We start from the raw sequence: 26,414 nt of genomic DNA, 5'->3' as shown, positions 1-26,414 counted from the left end.
TTAGTTAATTCTATTCTTATATATTAAACTATGTGTTATTGTAGAAGCAGAACTCATGTTGTCTTTTATATATTAAAAAAGAATGATTTCTTTTTCATGCTAGATTTCTGCAAAAATGTATTATTTATTACACATAGATAAATCTGGATCTACATTCAAACAATCATGTTATCAACATGCATCAAGTTAAAAATGCTTGTTTTTTATTATCACTATTTCAAATCACAAAAGCTGAAGGCGTTTCCATGTCACACATTGATATTTATTCATGAAGTAAAAACTCATTCGAAGATTTTTGCATTACCACAGAAAAAAAGTGTTACATCTGCAAAAAAGAAAAGAATATATAAAATCATTTATAACAGAAAAAAGGTGATGAGTGTCTCTGCGTTGCCATGGGGATATCAGTATTCAGGGAGATCAGGTGACACCAGTTGATGTCATCCACCTGGTGTCAAACAAGTCATAAGGTAAAAAACAAATCGAACATGTAACAGGTTTGCTTTTGAGTCTTTCTCACCCTGGAAGTACAGTGTGTGATAACTTTAGGAAAAATGCAGAAAATCACCAGATTCATTTTACCTCTAAAGTCAGCAGCAGCTGCAGCAGAAGCAGTTCACTGACCCCACGTTAACATTTCTCAGGAACTAAATTCTGGGTGTTAACACTGATGCTTTTCATTTGTTGGCACCAAAGTAGCCCTATGTTTTTAACAGTCAAGACAATTAAATAATATATTAAGCAGGTAAATATATCAACATAATGATCTTTTCAACACACAGTGCATCCAGGTTCACGGCCGAAACTGAAACATTTGGTGTAAGTTTAACAGATTATGTCAACGCTGTTATATCTTCAGTCTGGGATGTTCAGTAAGTTAATAACTGCATAACAAGCAAAGGTAAGTATGATGATGATGAGATTGAACTATATTATGCAAAAGAACTGTGATATAGCAGTCCACTATTTTCTTTTCATGGACTGTATCCAAAATCTCAGTGCAACCTCACGGTTTACTGCATTTTGTTGCCTTGTACAAGTGTAATGACAATAAAGTTGGATCTAATTTGAGCAGAAGATTAAAGTAATTCTTAAAACAGTCAAAGACACTTCATAGAATGTGTAATAAAAGAGGAACATTGTGTTTAATAGAGATTTTTGTCATTGATCAGATATCAAGACCCAGTTTTCTCTTCTATACGTAAGGCAGGACGTCCCAGACTGAAACCTGATTGTCAAACCATTGATTGAAACACCTGACTCATTTTTTCCCACTTTCAAATAAAGTGGGTCATCCTTTTGCCACATACAAATACTGTATAATTGGATAATTTTCCTTACTAAATAAATAAATATATTTTTGGGTCTCCTCTCTCTACAATAGTTTTGGGACTTCTAAACTCAGATTACGTTTTAGACAATTCTACAGGGTTCAAAATTAAAGTGAGGGTTTACACAAAGCTCCTACTGTAACACAGGAGAGATGGTTTATTTTCAGATTTTTGTACAGGATGTGACAAATCTTCATGTCATTGTTGATGCTTTTATTCTATATACGAGCTCAGTTTAAGTAACGGTTCCAAATCAGATTTTGGTTATTTTTTTCTCACATCACAGCATCAAGTTTGTAAATGATTGTCCTACAGTCACAGGCTGCAACAGTGTTTTTATTTTATATCAATCACAGAGGTGGATTTGAACTGAAAATTGCCACTGAAAAAACATTGGATCGGTGGTGATGTTATTGTAATGAAAGCTGTGAGACATTTTTGGTTGTGCACCAAAAACAGAACATTAAAAGGCAAAGCTGACCCAACCACATGAACAACTACTCTGTCAAATCACTTGTGGACTGTTGACATAAGGTACATTTCTACCTAAAATTCCTGCATCTTTGGAACTAGAAGGACTTTTCTCAGGAAGTTTGTTGGATCTAAAAGTACCTGCGATAATGCAAATTAGAACCATTAGGATTTTAAGCCTCTGTATTTACTCTTGATGACTTTGTGCAACCTAATGAAACATGGAGGAAAACAGAATCTTCAGAGCACCTGTCTCCACAGTAAATCACCTGCAGAGTGTTTAATGTATTTATTCTGCTTTAAATGTATTGGCCATGGAACAATCAGAAAAGACATGAAAAACACAGAAAACACTGTTTAACAGAGTTTAGTTTTCCTCATTCAGTTTTCCACAGGACATATAAATGAAGAGAGGATGTACCAAACATCTACAGAGCATCCCAGAGATCAGATTTAACAGCGCTGAAGTGTTTCAGGTGAGATTTCCTCTGTGTGAAAACTAAATGAGGCGAGGGTACATTCCCTGCAGCAACACAAACCGGCGTAGTAACAAACATCAACGTACCACACAAACCCAGATCCACAGGAGAGGAACTGAAACCCACAAGAGTTCTGCACTCAGGCGCCATTGCATACTGTGATTTTACAATTCTGGAGAGAGTGCACGCCGGAGCGACCACAGCAGCAGGAGCAGGGGTTCGTTACATTCCTACAACAGTGCAGAGCAGAAGGGAGGTGCAATCAGACGGCACCAGTGCTTCCATTCACAGAGAGAAAGTTAGAAAGTCCAGGTGAGGGAACAGGTGCAGAGTGACCCCAGTCTGTGTCTTCAAACCAGCCAATCACAGTTTGTATATTGTTACAAATCATGTATTTAGCATTTGCACAGTTCTCAGTTTTGATTACATTTGGATGTTAACAGTTATTGTTAGTTTGTGGAGAAAGCTGCTGGACAAGTTCTTTTAATGGCCCCACATTTCGCACCTCTTTCCACTGGTTTTGTAGTGTTTCATATGTCTTTGTATGTGTTTAGTATCTTTTAGTGGTTCTATTTATGTATTATTCCCTTTGTTTTGTTACAGTTAGCATTAGCTCATTTATTTGTACATTTAACGATTAGCTGTCAAAGCTTAGTTAAAAACAGGGAAAGCAAATGTTTTGCAACGCTAGTAGTATGAAATAAGGACAAATGAAGAAAACCTGCATTATAACTTTGTAACACCAACTCTAGCACTTTCTGCTAGAAAATGTTAATTAGCCAAAATGCTAAATACCTAAAGTAGATTTTAGTGATAGAGGGTGAGGAAGTGGATTAATATGGGTATGAAATAGCATTTATTGATGAATAAATATTTGAATAGGTAGTGACTATTCAGTCACTACCTATTCAGTTCTGACATTTGGCAACAGCTTTGTTAGCTAGCAGTGGTTAGTTAGCCCTCTGGATTCCATGCTGTAAAATTATATCCACTTGATTTTGGACTAAACTCTGTTTAACTGATAACTAGCATTAGCCCATGAACTTATATATTTACTGTTAGTAAATATTTGGGAGACGCTGTAGCTAACTAGTGTTAACTAAGACTTTGTAACTTTAACCTTTTGAGTGTTAGCACTCAAATTCCTGTTAGCTACCTAGCACGCTAACTAATGTGAAATAACAGAGGATTAAGGAGTGAATTAAAACAACCGTTAATATAAATACAGAACACTGATGGAATTACATGTTTGTTCTGTAACAATTTAGTGTTTTTTAGCCTGTGTAGTGATGAGATATGATTGGCTGGTTTAATGACGGAGCGGACCGAGTGTCAGCTGATGGAGCTCAGCTTTTACTGCCTGTCTGAACTTTAAAGAAGGAAACAAATAAAGTAAAAGCAGTTCAGTCCCACTGTGTTCCTGTATGTTCCGCTAATTTCCCAGCCCAGTCTGAAAAAGTCCAGTTTCCTGGTAGTCCGGTTTAGAGTCGGGTCCTCTAGCAGACATCCACCATCTTGGCTGCAAAATAATTTCTTGGCAGGTCACTAGTGGACTGAAGTTGGAGAAGTTAAAGAAAAAAGAAGAGAAGAAGAAGAAGAGGGGAGACGTCCAGGTGTAGTAGGTGGGGGCGGGGCTCCTGATGTTTTAGACAGGTGGAGGAGGAGCAGCTCTTTGAGGCACCAGCGGCTGTGATGCAGCACAAGGTTTCGGTTTTCTGAGAAAGGAATGAACCAGAAAAGAGAAATCAACAACTGATACTGAAACCATTTTTACATTTCTGTTTCTTATCACGATCCACAAACAACATCCAACTTTAGACAAACTTAAACAGCAAACATTAACAGATCTGTGGCATTTCTCTTACTGTGGAGGAGGAGGAGGCTTCGGAGCGTAGGATGGAGCTGTCCTGCTGGTCTCCACCACCTGATCAGAACACACAGAGGAAATACAGCACAGTTACTGCACAATCACAACATGATATTCAATGATTATTTTTATATTTGCAGAGTTTAAATCCGCTTTAACAAAGTAATTTGTCATTTTCTCCAAGAACAAGAGTGACAACAACACAGACGACAGGAAAAAGTCATAAGACGCAGATCACAGAGCACTATTGTAGTAGTAGTAGTAGTAGTAGTAGTAGTAATAATAGTAGTAGTAGTAGTAGTAGTAGTAGTAGTATTACAGTGGTAGTTTCTTAAAGTATGTCAGGGTTTTACCTTTTGTGGTGGCAGTAGCTGAGCGTGGTGCTTCACATGGAGAGAGGACAGGATGTTAGTTAGTTTTAATACAAACACTGACTGTCAGTAACACACACACACACACACACACGCACACACACGCGCACACACGCACACGCGCACACACACACACACACACACACACACACACACACACACACACACACACACACACACACACACACACACACTCCTAACAAACCTACTGATGTGTTAATCAACAACCAATCAAATCAATCATTTGATTTGACCATTTATTGATTGGTTACCACAGCTTGTTTACATATTAACTCAAGTGTTCGGTATTAAAAACTAAATGAATCACAAAGATAAAGTGATTAAACAACTTTGTTGGGAATCTCACACAGGATGAAGCTGTAACAAACACTCAATCTACCAAAAGCTAACACACTAAACTACACCTGAGGCTTACCGGGAGTGCATCTACATCATCATCATCATCATCATAATAAGCAGCAGCCTCCTGGTCAGCACAGTCAAAGGTTTTACATATTATAATTTGGTTTATCACAGTTTCTGTACATACACAACATTTAAGAAACTTAAGATGTTTAGATTCTTTGTGTTATCAATCTCATCAGCAGACATCTGGTTGAGCCTGACTGGTTTATTCTTCACCGCGACAATAAGCCCAAACATACAGGCAGAGTAGAGCTCTATCTAGCAACAATTATTTAAACTACCCTTTGTTTTTGTAAGAGGATGGTAAAATTGCACAGCCCAGTTTTAGAGTTGCCAATAACCAGAAGGAAATTCCTTGAATAGTATTTAGTGGTTTTTGTCAGTAGTTTAGTCTGAGTTAGACACGAACTATAACTCAAACACACACTCAGCCCCTATTTTACAAGCTGTCAGCCTCAACCTGTCGGTAAACTCACCCCGTCTCTGACAATGTTGTTGGCGTTGCCGCGGGCAACAGATGGAGGCTGCGCCCTAGGAGGCGGGGCTCTGCTGGGTTTGTCTGAAGCTGCACCGTCAGCCCTGAAGACAGAAAAGTCGGAACAAAAACTCTGATATCATACTCTTCAGAAAAGCTGTCTACATGTTTTCTGCTGTTAGTTCTTCTGACAGTGTCAATAATATTCTTTAAATAACTGAGATAATAAACTTAATAAATATTTTTGAACTGAGATAACCCTAACCCTTAAACTACTAAAGGATAGAACCTAATAATCGCAGAAGTTTGCTGCCATGATGTTGACACGTCTTTCTATGTTCACTGTTCAAATTTATAACACAGCACAGAGGACTATTTTAGAACAGTTGTCCTTGAACGCAGCACAGTGAACAGCTGTGTTCAGAGCAGCTGTCAGTCTGATCTGATTATTCATAGAAACAACAGCTGAGTCGCCGTCAGCTGCTGACGACTGGAAACGCTCTTGAAACCTTTAGGATGACGACAAGCGTGACGTCAGCTGTGGAGTCTGGAAGATAAATGTTAATTCTGTCTGTGTTCATGTTTTACAGCCTGGTCCCAGTGCATAAAAAACACAAACCACATCCACAGTTAAGTTTCCTTATGAAGAAATAATCCTTATGAAAACTTTCCCGTCTGCAAAACCACCCAGACCCAACCCCCCACCCTCACTGAAAAGTGCCCCCTCGTCCAAAAATGTGTAATGTGATGATATCAGTGTTAAGGTCTGTGTCGATGTGTCGAGACTCACTGGTAACCCTGCGACCTCTTCCTGCGGCTCAGCCCGAGTTGTCGCAGTAGCACATTCCTGCGCAGGAAAACAAACGCACCCAGAGCGAGAAGAGGAAGAACGATGAAGAAGAAGACCAACAGCCCGTCCCTGAGAGACGTGTCTTTATCTGAGGGGGACAGACAGATTTCATATTAACCTCTTTAACCTCGCTAGGACGCCCCACTCCTCTTTCTCAAGGCAGTCATCTAGTTTTACTAAACTGGAAACTGGATTTTTTTTAACCCACAAAATACAATTTAAGAAGATGAAAATACTCACGTTAAGTACTTATTACAGTAGTAAATGTAAATGTACTAAGTGATGTTCCACCCTGTCTGAAGGTGACCGTACCGTTCCACGTGGGTCCACTGTCCACGCTGCCTCCATAACCTTTGATGGCACAGTCCGGTGGCTCCCAGCCATCCTCACAGTGACAGTGGTTGTTGCTGTTACACACCTGAGAGACAGACACAGGTTATGTTCACATTCGGATCACACACTCAGGTGTGACGTACCTGACGCGCCACACGTGAACAGATTTGACTGAAATATGAGAAACAGGTGAGCCTCACCCCGTGTCCGTGACATTTCTTCTCCACGTCACAGTCGTAGTTCAGCACGTCGGCACTTCGGCACTCAAAGTTCATGCACACCTGGACACCACAGAAGAAGAAAGCTCAGTCACCATCTCTCTGTGTTACCTTTAACTCTCCTACCCCTCTTGCCTCCTCGTTTCCGCTCCTCTTCCATTTCCTTCCCACTTCTTCTTTACTTTCCTAACCTCCTTTCCTTACTTCTACTCAACTCATTATCTTCTTCTCCCTTGTCATCCTCCTGGTCCCGTCTCGACTTTTTCCTCTCTTCTTACCTCCCCTCTTTCTTTCCCTCCTTTCCTCCACACCTTGTTTCCTCTTCTCTTCCTACTTTGTTTAATCTCATCTCCTCTCCTCTTCTTCCTCCCCATTACCTTTCTCTCCTCCCCCCTATTCACCTCACCTTGTTGTCTCCACACTTGGTTCCCTCGTTCACCATTCCTGGATCGGGAACGTCTGATCCCAGCCTGAAGTCGACTCCGAAACACTTCCCTCCAGCGATCGGTGTGGTGATGATCGACGGTTCGATCCCGAAAACCGTGGTCTGCTGAACATTGGAGCACTGCAGCTTCCCACACAGAGCGTTTCTACAAAGAGGGATACAAACATCATGTGATCAGGTAAACTGCACTATTATTATTAACTTCTTATGTTTTTATAATAAATAATCTGAATATCTGTTGATGAGCTCTAGTCTAGATTTGAGTGTGTACAGTGGTTATTTACTTTTCAAAGGGTGTTAAATCTACTTCAAGTTACTTCTAGCATTTTCCAAACAACTAAATTATGACGAGTAACTTTAGAAAATGACTAGTGTCAGTGTCTGGGGAGCAAAAAAGTCTTAGTTTAAACATCCTGCTGATTATATGTACTGTGAGATTTAAGTGATGGAAATGAGAAAATGTGTTTTACCTGCTCTCACACTTCCTGTAGCCAGCGTTGTAGTAGCCACAGTTGCCAAAACGATCTCCTTTACTGTTGACGTCTTTAAAACAGATTTCAGGAGCCGCCTTCGCCTCTGAGGATGAGGAGGAGAGAGAAGAGGAAGCACAGTGACTTTATTAGTACAAGTGATACTGAAGGGAAACCTACAAACAAACACTTTGAATCATTTAATATCAGTGTGATGTCAAAACAACTGATTCATGAATGAAAATGTGATAAACAAACAGAAAAGTAACTAAATCTTGTTAATTAGTTTGAACCTGTATTTATTTGGAGTACAGAACGTTTCACTCACTCTGACAGTAAAAAAGAAATGTGGGTAATAAACTGTTTTTCTAACAAACCACCACAGAAAAGAAACACGTCACTGAACATAGTAACTGTCTGCGGTACGTACTGGCTCCAAATATGGCCTGACACTGCCCGTCGTAGTGCTGACACCTCCCGTTGTAACAGTAGGCCTGCTGGTTCCTGCATGGCTGCCCGTTCTGAAACACACACGTCAACAGATTATAAGAAGCAGTTCAGACTTTCAGATGGTGACTGAGGAAACTGAGTGAGTGTGGCGCCCCCTCAGATAAAAGTCACCTGGGCGAAGACGTCGCTCTGACAGAAGGATGAAGAGCCGTTGCAGTACTCTGGTAGATCACACTCAGCGTCTATACTGGAGCGACACACTGTTCCTCCAGGCCGGTACTGAACGAACACACACACAGAGCAAAAGTCATTCACATAAAGGAGCTGAGAGATTCTAACTATCTACCTATCTCTTGACACATCTCATCACTTGATGAGGGCGAAAACTGTGTTTCTGTTTGTTTTAATACGTTGAGTCTCTGCTCGACTCTGTTTACCTGACAGTTCTGGCAGCACTCTCCGTACGCACACTGAGCTCCAGACTTCAATTTACAGGTCTGATACTCACAGCAGGGGTCCTCCTCACACTCCTGTTCAACACACACAAACACACCCACGTTTAATGCATATATGGATTTAACTAAATGTAACTGTGATAATTTAAATCCAAACTTTTTCAGGTAGGGATTTTAGTTAGTTTGTAGTTTGTTACTGTATTATTTTATTTTAATACCGTTTATTAAATATTTTAGATTTTTTGCAGTCACCTTGGAACAAGGTATATTTTTAAATATTGTTCAAGCATTTTCAAAAACTGATTAATGATTTTTTTTCTTTCTATCATTTTAAGGCTTTTTGACTTTTTATTTATATTTATAGGAGATTTTTAGGACATTTTTTAAAACACTATTTTTCTAACTTTTTACTGGATGACTGTGTCATTTGCAAACAGGGTTAGAAGTTGAAGCTATAAAATGATCCTGTTTACACAGAGACTATTTAAACTACTTACAGAAGTGAGGGCTCCTAAAGATTTCATATTTAAGGTTAACTGTGAAATGTTTTTGACTTTGATTTAACATAAAATAAAACACAAATCTCCACAGACCTTTTGAGATCCACAGTCACACTCCTCTCCAACATCCACCAGTCTGTTCCCACAGTAGGGGGCGCTGTAGGCCTCATCAGGCCGGGGGACGTTCAGGAGACAAGTTCCCCCAGTTAACAAAATCATTTTCTCAAAATCATCAGCACTGCAACTGCTGAAGTTTCTGGATCCTCTGCAGAGAAGAAGAGGAGAGAAGGAAATACAGTACCCAGTATACACACAGTACACAGTATACCTACAGTACACAGTATACACACAGTACACAGTATACCTACAGTACACAGTATACACACAGTACACAGTATACCTACAGTACACAGTATACATACAGTACACAGTATACACACAGAACACAGTATACACACAGTATACCTACAGTACACAGTATACCTACAGTACACAGTATACATACAGTACACAGTATACATACAGTACACAGTATACACACACAGTATGCATACAGTACACAGTATACACACAGTATACATACAGTACACAGTATACACACAGTATACATACAGTACATGCAGAATTTTTTATGTATATTCAGGATTCCGTCTTACGTGGCTGCAGAGTTCATGATGCAGGAGAGGGTGGGGCAGGTACAGGGACGTCCGTCATCATGATTCATCCCCAGGTTGTGACCAAGTTCATGAGCCACGATGGAGGCAAACGAGGGAACGTCGTTATTGATGAACTGAGGGAGAGAGAGCGGGTGTTAGAATTCCCAACACTTTCATATGACTTGAACACAGCGTTAGTTTGTAGTTTTCTTTCATAACAGTATTTATCTATGTAAATGTATATAAACACTTATCTTTATCAAAACAGACACATCTGTGTTAATGAAGCTCAAGTTAAGTCAGATAAGATTTTGTTTATTGCTGGTGTTAAAGTTAAAGGTGGTGTTTTACAGAACAGTATCATAGTCAGAGGTGATCCTAATATTCTGAACATCCTCGCTTATAAATCAGAACGAACCGCGTTGATCCCTCCCCCGTGACTCCTGGAGCAGACGGTGGAGACGAAGGCCATTCCAGCTGTTGTTCCAAAACTCTTCTTCCTGCAGACAATATCATCATCATCATCATCATCATGTGTGTGTTTTCCCTGCACCTCTCAAATAATGAGTTGAGGGTGTGTGTGTCACATAATGTATGTGTGTTACAGAGTGTGTGTGTCACATAATGTGTGTGTGCGACAGAATGTGTGTGTGTTACAGAGTGTGTTCACTGACAGTATCAGTTGTGCTGAGTCGTGCCGGCGCCGGTTGACCAGCTCCTTCTCTCTCCACTGGGTAAAGCGACTCAGCACCTCTCCAGCTCCTCCCTCGGTGCTGATCGGGTTCTGCTGTGTCCAGATCTCCAGACCTACCAGGACCACTCGGACATTCAGCTGCATGTAGATCTGCAGACACACACGTCACTGTTACGTTTTTAAAACCAACATCCATTCACTGAATAATGAAATAAATTAAATGTACAGAAGGAGAGAAGTCGTAAAAGAGTTTCACCATGTGTCGACATTAAGAACCACGAATGTTGAAAATTAGTCTTAAAAACTTTCACCTGAACATATTTTTTTTATCCAACTTCCTGATACAAATTGCAAATCTGCACAATAGTTTATGTAATTAATCATTATTACAGTGCAGGGTGCAGATCGTTGGTCTGTTTGTTGACATCAGTCTCAGCTGGTGTTGGATGCAGAGTTAAAGTTTTTTTCTAATTCAAGAAACAAATATCACTAAAGCTGGTTTCTGAACATATTTTTCTTTCTGTTACAGAGTTGAGGCTCGTGACACTGAAGGGTCCATAAAACTTTGTTTCATCTGTGGACATGTGCTGAGATCTAGTCTGGAAATGGTTTGTGTGTGTGTTTACTCACGCTGTCTATGAAGTTGGCCAGATGAACCATCTCCTCCCTCACTGCTGTCTCATTCCTGTTCATAAAATTATACTGAGCACAGACAGAAAGAAAATCTTCAGACCAATGTTTTATTTGTGTTGGGATGATAATAATAATATTTATTATTACGATAACAAAATGATTTTGTAACATTTCAAAAAGGTTAATTTGAAGATGAACAAACAGGCAGACTGACACTGTGACTTTTAGTTTGCTGTTGGCTCTGTACGAACCATCACAGTCTTAAACTGTCAGTGTAAATTAAAGAGTTTGGTTGAAAACATTTAATTAAGCGTTTAGGAATTTCAACTACTACCACAATTTGTATTCATGTAAAAGAAGATGCTTCACTCTAACGCTGCTTTAGATCCAACAGAGTGATACATCTCTATTTTAGAGGATCAGTTTCAGATTCACATTCTCCCAGTTGTTACTTCACTTGAATTAAGATTTTGGTATTGTTTCACTGTCACATTCAGTTGAATCACCATTTATAGTAGGCTCACTTGGTTTGTTCACATTAATAAATAGATAAATAAAAAAATAAAAATCAGACCTGAGTCACTAGAAAAAAGAAAAATCACATTTGAGTCACTTCTTTGTGTAAACGTAGCTGAAGTTGTGTTTGAGTGTCTCACCCTGTCGTTGTCGACCACCAGCAACAGCTCCACATAGTGAGTTTGATGGAGAACAGCTCGCTTCACCTGCAACGTCAATGATGAATCAGTGGATGGTAATAAATCCTCACAGTGTGTGTGTGTGTGTGTGTGAGAGAGAGAGAGAGTTCACCCTGCTGTGCTGTCTGTGGTGGATTTCCTTTGGTTCGTACGGAGCATGCTCCGTGGAGTTAGCGTGGTTGTGCTCATCATGTGGCGTTCCACACCCCCGGGGCTGTGATGTCACGTCCTGTAAGCGGTAAACCAGGTGCTGGTCGGGGCCGGATGCTAGCGGCTCGATACCGTAGCTATCGTCGTTGAGATGTAACACTCCTCTGAAGAAAGAGAGACCAAAAATATTAGAACACGTCCACACATGAAGTCAAAGTGTTAAGATCAACAAAATAATTACTGAGGAATCACACAGACTGAAGCAGCAGGAGAACACACACACACACACACACACACACACACACACACACACACACACACACACACACACACACTCACTCACACACACACACACACACACACACACACACACACACACACACACACACACACACACACACACACACACACACACCCATCTGTGCAAAGAATATAAATAGGACAACAACTCTGTCCTTGAGAGAGCGGAGCGTGTACAGTGAGCATGAAGCGTCTGCTGTGTTCATAAAGTGTCTGTAAGGTGTGTACATTGTGTATTGTTTATACAGTGTGTATAAATTGCGTACAGTGTGTATGACGTGTGTATAAATTGCGTACAGTGTGTATGAAGTGTATATAAATTGCGTACAGTGTGTATGAAGTGTATATAAATTGCGTACAGTGTGTGTAAAGTAACAGCAGCAGTAGTGTAACATCCAGTGAACCTTCAAGGACCAGAAAGCAGCTGCTGCTGTTCACTCGTGGTTCTCATGAGTCCAGTGCAAATGTCACATTATTATTATTATTAATATTATTATTGTTGTTGTTGTTGTTCTGTGTTTTGTTTACCTGAGGCCGTTGCAGATGCTCATGGCAACAGAAGAACCCTCCATGTCTTGAACGAAGCCCTGATAGTGACAGTGGTTCTGTAAAACAACAGCAGCTGGTGAAACAGAGCCTCCTCGCTGAGTATGTGTCACATCATCTACACCCTCACACAGCTTCTCCTGTCACGGCTGTGATGGTGACACAATGCTCTTCCTACCTTTGGGTGGAGAAATACATTTTCAACTCAGTTTCTCCAAGACAGATGCACCAGCATCTACTTGAGATCTCCAGTGATTCTGGCAAGAATCTGGGTTCATCACTGACAACCAGCTAAGCTGACCACACCTCCTTCCTCTCTCAGGCAGCTGATTCACCCTCCACAACATGAGAAAAATCAAATCAGGCATTTATCATCTCTCATCTTGACTACTGCAGCGTCTTAGCGACCATCATGCACAATCAAACTCCAGATGACCCAAAATGCAGCAGCACGTCACACCATTGTCCATATGTCTGCACCGGCCTCCAGTAGCTGCTGCATCAGGTTCAGAGCTCCGACAAGGAACATCCTAATCCAGGTCTACAGTCCCTCCCTCCCACTACAAATGCAGTCTGGTCCCTACAGCTCACAGAAAAAGGCCTCAAGGAAAGATTTTCAGCTCAGTCGTCACATGATGGTGGAATGAGCTTAGGACATGATCAATAGATGATTTATAGCTAAAACAGGACAAATCACAAACGTACTGAGAGTAAAATACTATGTGAAGAAGGAAACCTGCAGAATGAACTGTCAGCTGCAGAGATTTGAAGACTACTCCTCACACTGTAACTGGAGGAATAAACTGCACCTCACACTGTTACTGTGAGTCTAAGCTTGTTTAATGAGCTCAGTATTTAGAGTTTTACTTGGTTTAGGTTCAGTTGATGGATCAGTGACAGTTGAGGGAGGCTGCAGACTGACGGCACTGGGTGGAAAATATGTTGGTATGCATATAATTAAGAAGAGTTTTATGATCATGTGTTGACTAAAGTGATTAGACTGAACTGACACAGTTTGTCAGTGAAGCTCTGCCTGTTTCCTCTAATGTGAGTTTCTGCATTAATGAAGTACAGCTGGTAAAAGTACCGAGTGGAGTCAAGTATCTGAGTACTTCTTCCATCACTGAATATGTGGATATATTTACAGCTAAGCGTGCAAGACAGCAGGTGGTCTGTCCAGAACTTTTTATCAGACACAAATTGAACAAAAGCTGGTCGGAGCTGCCGAACATCTGTATAATAATATATAATATTTAAAAAGAAGAAGTGAGTAATCAGCTGACTGGAAATATCAGCTGTCACTCTCAGAGGAGCTTACAGAACACTTCCTGTCTGCCAGTGTGTGAGAGTGAGTTGGACTCTGTGTCTCCTAACGTCTATTTTGATTATTAATATGTAAATAACATCAAAATCATCCATCACAAAATATATACCAGATATTTAGTACATTTACTTCCACCTTCTGCTAGTTCATAGTTGTTCATATATGTATTGTTGTTTAATAACACCAAATATAACATCCAATAATATACATCATTTTAAAACCATGGTGATTATAAAAATTGATTAAATTGTTTTGCTACTGGTGAAAATCTAAAAACATGACAATTCTCAGGCAGGTTCTGAAGGTATATGGAGCACTGGGGCAGAATTATGCACTAGATCTTCATTTATCATTTATCATTTATCTCACACACACACACACACACACACACACACACAGGAAATGTAGACTGCAGCCATTATTGTTATTTAGCTCTATGTCACAGCTGCACCAAACTCCATAAAAAATTCATTTGAAAAAGTCAATTAAGATGTTTTGCAGTTGACGACTGAGACGTTTCTCAGGAACAGGAAACATTAGCTGTTGGTGTTTTAGCAAACACAACCCTGCTGTGTAGTTTCCCTTTTGCAGTGACTCAGAGTGAATCCAGTTTTCGTACAGATGTATTTACATGTGCCAGTAAAGTAATTCAGATTTGAATCTGAGATGCTCGATCATTTACAGTATCATATGCAGAGAGCAGGGGAGGTGATGGAGCTCGGGGTCAGGAGACAGGAAGTATAAGTGCACAGAGTCAGAGGAAATTCCCATCATGCTTCTCTTCATGGGAAAAATTTTGTTTCAATAAACCCAACGGCTCCAGTGACGTTACACTGAGTTGCAGTGGAATGTACAGTTACTCAACTACTGCGAGTATTTAGGTATTTGTAATTTAAGTATTTCCATTTTATACTTCTGTTCTCCAAACAAACTCCAGTGACTCAGATAACTGCAGCCACCCTCGTGGAGCATCACACCGTGTCATCACCTCCTTCTTCATCTTTCACTATTTTTATTGTTCTGTTTTGCATTTCTGTACTAAGCTCTAGATTTTTTTTGTTCTGATGGTTCAGATTTGATGTTTGGTTCAGTTTGTTTCTATACTGCTGTAGCACCTAAACGCCCCCTCAGAGGAACTGCGGATGTTTGAATTAAATATTAGAAGACGTTCAGCTGAAAATATTAGTCTGTGATTCGACCTTTCAGGGATTTTTAACTAAATTTTAATTAAACTTATTATGAGTAATAATAATAATAATTATTATTATTAATGATTATTATTTGCACAGATAACAATCAATGGAGAGACAGAAATGAATGTATCTGATGGGCGTTTTCATTCCCTGCATCTACGTCTAGAACAATGTAAACACTGATTTACAGTTTGGGAAATACTGAATATAATCAACTGTCAAATACAGAATAAATACAAAGTGTGTGTGTGTGTGTTACCTCTACAGGTGGTCTAGATGTCACCAGCGATCCATTCTGACTGTAGGTAAACAAGGTGAAATCTGCAGGCAGCAGCAGCCTGAAAACAACAAATCATTTCCAATTAATATAATTGTTATTTCATCCAATATTAATGATTAATGAAGATCCAAAGGTGGAGGTTTAATTAAAATGCAGAGCTCAGGTTGTGACTGATAACAGAGTTAAACAATCGTCAGATCAACACTTACTTGTTTCTCTGCAGATGAACAACGTGGTCGTTTCCGTCCACGCTGATGATGTACGACACCTGAGGAAACAGAGACGACGAGAAGCTGTTAGTGACGGATGTGAGCGCTACACGTTAGTTCTGATTCACACATTGTGTAGGTGGCAGCAGGCATTCAGCAACACCCCCAACCTGTCAACTAGAGGAAGACGAACGAATGGCGTCACACTTCGCTACGTCCACTGTTCAAGGTCTGTGGTCTCTGTGCGCTTCTCACAAACTGACCATTTGGTACAACACCACCCAACCCCTACAGGACATCCTGAGATGCACCCTAAGTGACAAACTGCTCCACCTGCTGCCATCAGCCTCCATCACACACACACACACACTCATTTTACTTTTCTTCTTGGTTCAGGTCTTTCTTTACTTCTGTTCAGCTGCTCTAACGTCTGACTAAAGGTTTCTCCTGTCTTAGCGCTGTGACATCAAGTGGAGGCTGAGACCGACTGCGTCGCTTTGTTTCGACCAAACGTGTCACTAGGACATATCTCAAAACAGCAGGTGGCTGTAAAACAGAAGAGGGGCGAGGACTCTTTACTTTTTTCACATCTCTTCAGATGGATTATAGCTGCTTCTAATCCATAATGAGTATTATAGGAAGTAGTAAATCATACTGGGTCCATTTGTAGTGACCGGCTAAGCTGAACAGCCAATCAGAGCGGTCTCTCTCAGGTACACCACAATATTATCCAAACCACAGACGCTCAGTGTCTTTGTAATCAGCGTTTTACATTTTAAAAACAATTTAAACTGATGATTAATGCTGCGTCAGGTTTTGTGTAACACCTGTTGTTATTATGGAAAATAACAACTGTCAACAAAGTCCAAATGAGTCTGAGGAAGTTTCAGAGAGATCTGTCAAACTGCAAAAGTCTGAAAACTCCAAGGTCACCTGAGCCTCTCACCTGGCAAATACTCTGTGTGTGTGTGTGTGTGTGTGTTGCAGCTACCAGCAGGTATGTCATTACTGCTGGGGTGAACACACACAGACAGATGGTGTGTGTGTGTGTGTGTGTGTGTGTTTGGGGCGAGGACAGGAAGTCAGCGGTGGACGACATCACCCAGCTGCCAACAGCAGCTCCTCCGTCCTCTAACACAGCAGGGGTCAAAGGTCAGCACAGGAGAAGGGGAGGAACTGTGAATCCCACACAGAGACTCATCTGTTTATCCCAGCTCTTAAATAATGTGTTAGAGTTTCTAGATTTCATAATATTGATGGTTTTATGGCTCCTGATGCTTCATGTTATTAATGTTTTCAAAGTTAACTCGCTGCTGGTTGTAGCTCTGAGTGTCACATCTAGAAAAGAAGAACTGTGTAAATCACAGTGTGTTTTAAACCGGTTCTTCTGTTTATACACGTAGATGTTGACGTGCATACTTTCACACGGTGTCACTTGCTCCGAGCGCTCTCACATTTCACCACAGCACGTTACAGTGTTTGTGTGTGAGTGTATTTCTGTGAGGACCATTTCCAGTTTTAGATCTTTAGTGTGAGGACAAACACAGTTTCTGGAACTGCCAGTTTGCAGATGCACCAACTCTACTTCACACAACCAACCACAGCGCGAGACAGTGGATGTTTGTGTCAGTTTCAGAACCACCTCATCCCACAGGGAGCAAGACAAACAAGTGTGACGGCCGTTTGTCACAACACTAATCAAAACACCACCAGCAGATTAATCAGGTTCATGGGGAAACCGGTGATGGATGGTGAAGAACAAGCAGCAAAGCGAGACTTCATAGCTGTAACATAGTGTGGTGAATAACTTTATCTGACTGCTTTCCTCTCTCGTTCCTCCTTATTTTTACTTCCTGGATCATATTTCAGGGTCTCACTGGTGCATTAAATAACAATTCCTGCCCTGAGGCTTCTGAAACTGTTGTAACGTAGGAGGCTGCTTTAACAACAATCTCAGTGAGAATGTGGCCTGAGGAGCCGAGGAATGCTTTATGCCAAGTGTGTGTGTGTGTGTGTGTGTGTGTTGTACCATAGTGCTGACAGATTGTGCGTGAGAGTGTGAACATGTACAAGGGCGTGTGTGTGTGTGTGTGTGTTGAACATGTTCCAGCACGCAGGGCGGGACAGAAGATGACAGCACAGGAAACTCACAGAGTCTGAGTCAGTCAGCATATTAAATCCTCCTCTGATGACTCGTCTCTGTGTTTTAAGGTTGTTCTGCTGCACAAGCTCATCTCACACTCAGCTGTTCAGTAGAGGAGGTTCGGCTCCACCTTATCGGCCCAACTAACAGTTATTACTGTCCAAACATTGTTTCTCCGGAACCGCTCGTGTTCGCGGTTTTGTTAGAGTCCAGGAGGATCGCGGTCCGTGTTCTGTCAGTGGGGTAAAATAAGCAGGAACCTACTGAACATGTGTCACTGCTGGGATGATGTTGTCATGTTGGAATGCGGCCCACTTTTCACAACAGACGTGCTGCATTTTACCTTCACATCTGGAGAGTCAAACTGCTCTTTGGCAAACTCCAGGCGCGGTGATGTTTTTATGGAGAGCAGCAGTGGGGCGGGATTTGTTGTCCAGCTCCAGTGATTCCTTCCTTCTGTATGTTTAATGGGTGTGTTCAACAAAGACACGAAAGATCACGATCGTCGGAGTGTGTGGATATTTGTGACTTTAGAGAAGATCTGATCAGACTTCAAGGCAACGAGAACATAAACAGTTCACTTACTTTTTCTTGCCAGTAACATCAATAATTACTATTATTTACTCAGAGAATCACAGCCTGTCTTCAGTTAGACTTGTTTTCTAACAAGTGCATTAGGATTAGTCACTAACCTAAAATCATCAGGACCTTGTAGTCCAGACTGGACTTTTCATTCATCTAGTCATCGTACATTAATTTCCCTTAGGTCTGTGCCAGTTTGTGTCTGCAGATGTAATTTACAGCAGCAACTGTCACGTCTCTCTGTCTTCTTCCGCCACATGTTGTGCTGCAGGCAAACGTCTGAGTCTGGGCTTGTTCTGATCACTCAGCTGAAAGTAGCTCTCATTTTTAGACTCTGTACTCTTACTGTACTGTTTGACATGATTCTTGCGTTGCTGGTAAAAGAGATTAGGGCAGTGACGTTAGTTTTTCAGACTTGAGAGCACGACCAACAAGCACTCTGTGCCGTGTGTACAGAGCAGCAGTAAGTGTCCACTGACAGCAAAGTACCTGAAGTCTCTCAAACTAAACAGAACAGAAAAGAAACAACTTTGTAAATATGTGAACGTCTACGAAGTCACAAGTTTCTAGATTGATTCTGATGTGAATAAGTTGGATGTAGAAGCTCATTAAGCTGACAGATAAAATTATGTTGTTGATGTGTTTCAGATTGTGCTGTTTTATGCTGAAATTCTTTAAATATTGTACTTTTAATTATTCGACAGTAACTGTTGCATCAGTAATCCCGTCTTGAGCTGCCAGGTGCTAAGTTAAAAGTTGTTTGGTTTTGTGACTTGACTTCCTGTTCGTTAAGTCCTGAATCCCAGCAGTAGGTACGGTTCACTTGGTTACTTCTTCTCACCTTCACCGTTAATGTTTGAATGATGTGTTCAGTACGGATTAAATGTTCGAACCACTCTGTGATGTTTAAACTGACTTTGGACAAACGGAAGAACAAGGAAGATAATCTAAAGCTGACTCAGCGAAGGTCACAAGAGGCGGTGCTGACTGCACATCCGCTGTGCAGTTTCCTGAGGTCAGAGGTCAAAAACAGCTTCCGTGGAATAAAACAAACCAGAAGAACAAGTAGAAAAACACCTTGATGGTAAAACCATCATACCTGATCAGGTAGTCTTCCGTCCACGTCCCGCCTCAGCCTGCCTCCTATTGGTCGAGGGACGGTCAGCTGATAGGAGGAGAGGTGATCAGTCTGCTGAGAGTCTGCAGGAGGAAACAAATCAGTGTCAGCGAAACTACAGGACTCACTTCTTTTCCATGTTCCTACCGTGTTCATATGTGCTGGTATCGTTATGGTAACCTAGTCAACTCAGGCGTGACGCCATTCGCAGCTCTGACTTGAGGTACATTAAGGTAAAAGTACTAGAATCAGCGGAGCGACCAGTATCTTCTTGTGGTGTCGCTGTTTATTTTCATGTTTCTGCGAGTTTGTTTTCAGCTTGTTCGGCAGCTCTCTCCTGATGTTTAGTGCACAGAGGAACGGTTTTGTTTGAAACCCACTGATGGAGGGAGGTAATAAAAACCAGGCGTCTGATACAACGTGCTGCTGCAGAGGAAACATTTCATTCAGATTCTATTTTTAGCTCCTTAACTGGTTTAGTGTAGAATCCAGTGATGAATCTGAACATGGTTTGTGTCTGCACAGCTCTGCTCGGGTCACGAGAAAGTAAAATGTGACCTCAGTAGCCTCTCCGGCATTTCCCCACTCTCTCCATCTGTTACATAAACTCTTTGTGTTCATATTACTGCCGGCTTAGCAGCTGTTTGTTTGCCTCTTTTTGTGCAGTCAATGCGCCGTTTCTGAGCGTGTGTTGTTGTGTGAGAGTGTGCACAGAGCGTAGCTTCACCGTTTGAGTTTATGTGATGATAATTAATCTCTGGATGTTTGCAGGTTGAAGAGGCCGAGCTCTGAGGTTGCTGGTTTGATTCCTGACACGTTACCTGAGTACAGGTGGAAATATTTTCCCTGTATTTAACTCGCAGTGTCTGGAAGTTGAGTCATGGCGACTATGACACAGGACCTCCTGATTGGACTGACTTCAGATTGGTCACACTTAAAGGAGCAGTTCAACATGTAACAAAGAGCCGTTAATATGAATTAATTATTACTGGCATCTTAACCACTTCCACATTTTAGGTTTTGTTCCTCTCTGACTTTTCTTGTCAACCAGACAATCGACTAGTTTGTCTTGAAACTGAGAACTTCCTAAGAATTGAGAGGACGCTGTTTAGTCCTTCATGCAGACGTCATTTCAGGTTTTTTGAGACTACAACTAAATTCTCAACTGCAGTTTTAGGTAACAATGATGTGCGAACACAGCGCTTAAGCTAAATCTATAAGAAATTTAAATCACACAGAGATCTTGAAGAGAAGTTTAGAAAGTTTTAGAAAAAAATAAATCTTAAATAAAATCTACAGAAGGCTTAAGAAACTCTTATTTCTACCATCCCCTGAATAAACCTGTGAGCTCGGTGCCAGCTCTGGATGTGGATCAGCCAAGTAGGTTAAGTGGGTCTGAACCACAGAAACCTGACCTGACCCTCCACATCGACTGAACCTGAATCACACCTGACCTCTTTCACATTTTTCCACTTAGTTCTGAAAACAGAAACAAGTTCATTTACCACTAACAAGATAAAATCGGTGTCAGAACACAGACGCTGCCCCGTTCTAAGGACAAACGTGGTAAAAACTGATTATCTAGACTTTATCTAGACTCTGCATCCGCTCAACGTTGCTCTTCAGTCACAACTCCACATATGTGTTTTAAAAATATTAACATTTGCTGTGTGTTGCCCACGGACTAATTTTAAATGGTGTTGCTGTCATTTTGTGGCTGATGAGAAGATAAAACCTCCACATATTTATTATAAAACTCACTGGAGAAGAGTAAACAAGCTCGTTCAGGCATTTTACTTTCAATATGATTAATCCACTACCAAAATGGTTACAGCTGCTGATGAACTCTCTGCCAACTACTAGTTTCAGCTCTTGCCGATTTGGATCTGCACGTGGGATTTGTCCTGATCTAAAAATCTGCAGCATGATCTTTAACAGGAAACACTTCAGGATGTTTTCTGGGTGAAAGTGAATGTGTGAATGTTTCAGAGCTGAAGGTTTGTTCATGTTCAGTAAGAAGAAAGAAAAAAAAAAACACAGAGTGAGTCATAATCCAGGGAAACAGGGGCCGCTGCTCCACGGTCAACATCAGTGTGATGGCTTCTGTCTGTTATTCACGTATTAAAAAAGGTTGTTTTAACAAGTCTTTCATTAACAGAACGAGGGCTGAGCTGGACGACCCTGATCTCTTCCAGCCTAATCACCAATCCTCCAGTGATTTGGATTCATGCATTGTTCTTGTGATAAAACATTAGAGAAGAAACAACCTCAGCTGCAGAGATAAAACAGTATCACAGTGCCGCTCTCCTCCACCCCAAGCTGCTCTGCTTTAACGCAGGCGTCCAGTCTACATGTCGTCATTTTATTACTGCCACACAGGGTCAACAATGTCCCCCAATCTCAGGTTCTATGGAAGAAACATACAAAGCCTGACACTGAAATATGGCACTGGAACACACCACAATGATGACAGCTGTGGCCAACTGGCACGAATGTTCTTGGAATAGGGAACCCTTCTCTATCGAAAATAGAGAAGAGCGTTCTGTGTCCCCTGTTCACAACCGTTTTCTTGATTTCATCACATATGTTTTTCTTCTCGTTCAGTCATTGGCTAAGACGAGCAGCTAATCGGTCTATAACGCTGATGAGGTTAAAAATGATGAATCAACAGAAAAATGTGGACAGACAGCAAAAACTAGTCCGACCGATGGAGACACAGCCGTCTGTGGGCTTCGTGTGTCCAGGCCTCAAGTCTTCGTCCGGACAGGCTGTGTTTTAATGCAGGAGGCTGCAGCAAGAGGACGGTGACAAACACAGTCCAGTCCACTTTATTCTTCCAACTGGACTTTGGAGGAACAAGTTATGTGTTTAGGACACAGAAACGGGCGTTTGTTACAGTCACAGAACTGATAAACAGCAGAAATACAACGTGCACATTACAAAGTATTCCACCAGGAATTTGTTCTTGCATGTACAGACAAGCTCAGCGTCTGAGTGACGTTATCCTCCAGGAAATCTTGATCTAGATCCAACTGTTTATCTGCACAATGCTGCATCATCCCCACGGTTCCTACTGTAATAACCTCACTCCCTGTTGCTAATAAACGGGACAGGGCTGAGTTTTAATCACACAGAGAAACTCAGTGTGAACGCAGCCTTACACAGAACGGTGTGACGGCGAAATGCCGCCATAATCCATAGTAGAACCACGATGTGTGTGTGTGTGTGTTTTCAGATTGTGTATGTGTCTCAGGCAGTTTAAGCAGCTTAGCGTCGTCGTTCAGCCGAGTCCTCCAGCTCAGGCGCCGACAGGAAGTAAAACCCTGATAAACCCTCGACGGTGAGTGTGGTAGAGGGGGTGAGTTGACCGTGAGCTGAGGAGAGTCTCCGATATCGTCTACGAGAGTTTATTTACAGGAACCAGCTGCTGCCAACAAATACACACTTTTTATCTATGTCAGTGCGAAGAAACTCTTCTTTAGGCCGTCCACCCCCCTCCACCCTCACCTTATCAGTGTGGCCCTGTGATAAGGTTCAGGTTGAATCAAAGGTGTTTTTTAACTCTGCCTCTCAGTATTATGTTATTAAAACACTAACGTTCTTCACATTCTTCTTCTTTCAAGGCAACAGAGATAAAAATGGACTTAGTTTATATAAATACTTCAACATAATACTTACTGTAATCTAAACAAACAGACGGGAAGTGCAGTCATTTTGATTTTAAAAGGTTTGTATATGATTTAATGTGAGCTTGTACTGAATCGTGACAGGATGGTAGAACTGGAATACTTAGACTCAGACTCGTTAGTATTTGACTCAGACTCGTTAGTATTTAAATCTGACTCGTTAGTATTTGACTCTGACTCGTTAGTATTTGACTCGTTAGTATTTGACTCTGACTCTTTAGTATTTGACTCGTTAGTATTTGACTCTGACTCGTTAGTATTTGACTCGTTAGTATTTGACTCTGACTCGTTAGTATTTGACTCGTTAGTATTTGACTCTGACTCGTTAGTATTTGACTCTGACTCGTTAGTATTTGACTCAGACTCGTTAGTATTTGACTCAGACTCGTTAGTATTTGACTCAGACTCGTTAGTATTTGACTCGTTAGTATTTGACTCTGACTCGTTAGTATTTGACTCTGACTCGTTAGTATTTGACTCTGACTCGTTAGTATTTGACTCTGACTCACCACCTGCTTTAACAGAGTCCAGCATTAGTTTCCTGCCCTGACATTAACATCCTCCCACCTTTAACTTTAAGGAAACTAGTTCATGTATATTATTCAGATCCTAGAAGTGTAAAGTTGTTCTGCATATTTAAATTTAAAGTAGATGGTTTTAGCTCAGTCCACTCTACAGTGGAGCTGCACTCTCATCATGACAGATACAGTACAACATCCTGGTTGGGGTGGGGGGGTTACCTGCTGTCTTGTCTTTGTTACTATAATACGTTAAACTATAGTTTGTATGTGTAGTTTGACCTACAGTGTATTTACAGGTTCATGCTCTTTATAAAGTTCAATCACAGACTGCAGCGCTGCAAACATAACAAATACATGAGTGGTCCCACAGTGTTCTACCTGCTCAGAACCACACACTTCAATCAGTGTCAGAACATTATCAACACCCTCTCTCCCCCTCCCCTCACCCACCCGCATCACCCGCCGCTCACCCTGCTCTACCGCCCTCCCCCCCTGCACCCCCGAGCGCCACCCGCCTCCCCTGCGCCCGCAGGACCCCGCCCACCCGCCCCCGCGCACCCTCTCACCCCTCGCCACCCGCGCACCCTCGCGCACCCTCGCTCCCTCCGCCCCCTCGCCACCCAGCCCCTACTCTTGCACGCACCTCACCCTCACCCCCTCCCCCTCGCCACCCCAACCCTCTCGCCCTCACCCTCTCTCTCCCTCCTCACCCTCTCTCCCCCTCCTCACCCCGCTCCCTCCTCACCCCCTTGTCCCCCCTCTCACCCTCTCCTCCCCTCACCCTCCTCACCTCCTCACCCTCTCTCCCCCTCCTCACCCCCTCCTCACCCTCTCTCTCCCTCCTCACCCTCTCTTCACCCTCCTCACCCCCTCCTCTCCCTCCTCACCCTCTCTCTCCTCCTCACCCTCCCTCTCCCCCCCTCCTCACCCTCTCACCCCCTCCTCACCCTCTCTCCTCTCCTCCTCTCCCTCCTCACCCCCTCTCTCTCCCTCCTCACCCTCCTCACCCTCTCTCTCCCTCCTCACCCTCTCTTCACCCTCTCACCCCCTCCTCTCCTCCTCACCCCCTCTCACCCCCTCCTCACCCTCTCACCCCCTCCTCACCCCCTCTCTCCCCCTCCTCACCTCTGCAGAGCCCGTTTCCGCTCAGCAGCAGCAGCAGCACCCAGCAGACCTCCAGCAGCTCCACTCTTCCTCCCCTCTTCATCTTCATCTTCATCTTCTTCTTCTGCTGGTGAAAACAAATGTCCCCGGGCAGCTCTCGGACACCCTCCACCTCCTCCTGTGTTTCTCTCTGCAGCTCCTATAGTTTCTCCCGTCTTCCAGCGGTCCTCTCCCCCCACTCACACTCATGCTAAACACCCAGCCGAGGTTTTCGTCCTGCTCCCGGACGAACCATTCCCGCTGCCGAACCAGTCCCAGCGGGTAAACGGGGCGTTTTAGCTGTTTGCTAACTTAACAGTCCGGGTCCTAACTGTCTCCTGTGGCTGTTTCAGTCGGTGAATTCGCTCATTGAGACACAAACAGCGAGTGTTTCCTGCTCCTTCCTCCGTGTCCTCTCCGCGTCCAGCTGATGTTTCTGTCCCTGGAAACTCGGTGAAGCTAAACTAGCGTCAAGTTAGCGGAAGTCCTCGGTGGAGCACTTCAAAATAAGAGTGTCTCTTATTCCCAGCAGCGAGTGTGTGTCAGGAAAGGGAACTCGAAAGGTGGCAACACACACACACACACACACACACACACACACACACACAAGTAAAGGTGAATATTAAAAACTACAACAAGTGCTCTTTTCCAATGATTTACTAAAGCAGTACTGATTGAACAATAAAATCCGCTAAGGCTGCTGTCAGTACGAGCGTTTAAGTCTAGTTTCGTTTCCACATCTGCTTCAAATATCAGTTTATCTTCACATCCAACGTGTTCAAGTCTTGTTGAGTTTATTTAATGTGCGGAACACGCCGTAAAAAATGGAAAACATTAATTCGATATGTCACCGCTAGACCTTTATTTTGAAGTCAAAGTAGTTTAACCGGAAACCCTCTGTTCACGTGAATAAACAAATCTCCGCTGGAAAAAACGCTCTAACCGCGCATGCTCACACTGTAAAGTTAAATAAACAAAGTGTTTCCTTCTTTACTTCATAATTTCACTTTATTAGTTCATCAGACGGTGAAAACAAACCTTCCTCCAACATCGAAAACCTGCGGGAGCTCCTGACACGTTTCTCTAACGCACCTTTAAGGCGTTGGGCGCTCAGCCAATGAAAGAGGAGCGTTCGTAATGTCGACCGCTGATTGGCTGAACTCTTATCAACTTGTGGTGCATTCAGGGTTCTCTGGTAAACCAAATATCTGGAAATCTGAATTCAATTATTTTCTGAGATTCAAAACGTTCAGTGTAAAATCATAGTGATAAGAATTAAAAACATTAACAGCATTTTGTAACATCAGAACCTTTAACATTACCTAAAGCAGCAACAAATGACGTTTCCTTTGTAGATGTAGGCTACTTAATAATAACTAATAAAAAATAGCCCAACAATTC

At 42.1% G+C, this 26,414-nt stretch overlaps 1 protein-coding gene across 1 annotated transcript; it reads right to left on the bottom strand.

Annotated features, from left to right (window-relative positions):
• Positions 1-186: 186 nt before the first annotated feature.
• adam9 (ADAM metallopeptidase domain 9) lies at positions 187-25,479 on the bottom strand. Its single transcript, XM_026342448.1, has 24 exons — positions 24,996-25,479; positions 19,646-19,746; positions 15,822-15,880; positions 15,592-15,670; positions 12,798-12,874; positions 11,932-12,133; positions 11,781-11,846; positions 11,122-11,193; positions 10,472-10,641; positions 10,216-10,297; positions 9,798-9,931; positions 9,235-9,406; positions 8,624-8,716; positions 8,358-8,465; positions 8,167-8,257; positions 7,737-7,842; positions 7,228-7,411; positions 6,804-6,884; positions 6,583-6,688; positions 6,211-6,358; positions 5,422-5,524; positions 4,502-4,531; positions 4,147-4,205; positions 187-3,996 (listed from the first exon to the last, which is right to left on the bottom strand). Exons 1-24 carry the CDS (start codon positions 25,087-25,089, stop codon positions 3,927-3,929), a joined length of 2,487 nt encoding a protein of 828 aa, XP_026198233.1. The 5' UTR covers positions 25,090-25,479; the 3' UTR covers positions 187-3,926.
• Positions 25,480-26,414: the final 935 nt, after the last annotated feature.

The sequence above is a fragment of the Anabas testudineus genome, chromosome 9, assembly GCF_900324465.2.
Source record: "Anabas testudineus chromosome 9, fAnaTes1.2, whole genome shotgun sequence".
NCBI classification, from domain to species: Eukaryota; Metazoa; Chordata; class Actinopteri; order Anabantiformes; family Anabantidae; genus Anabas; species Anabas testudineus.
The sequence above is the reverse complement of the archived record's forward strand: the minus strand, read 5'-3'. Positions and strand labels throughout refer to the sequence as shown.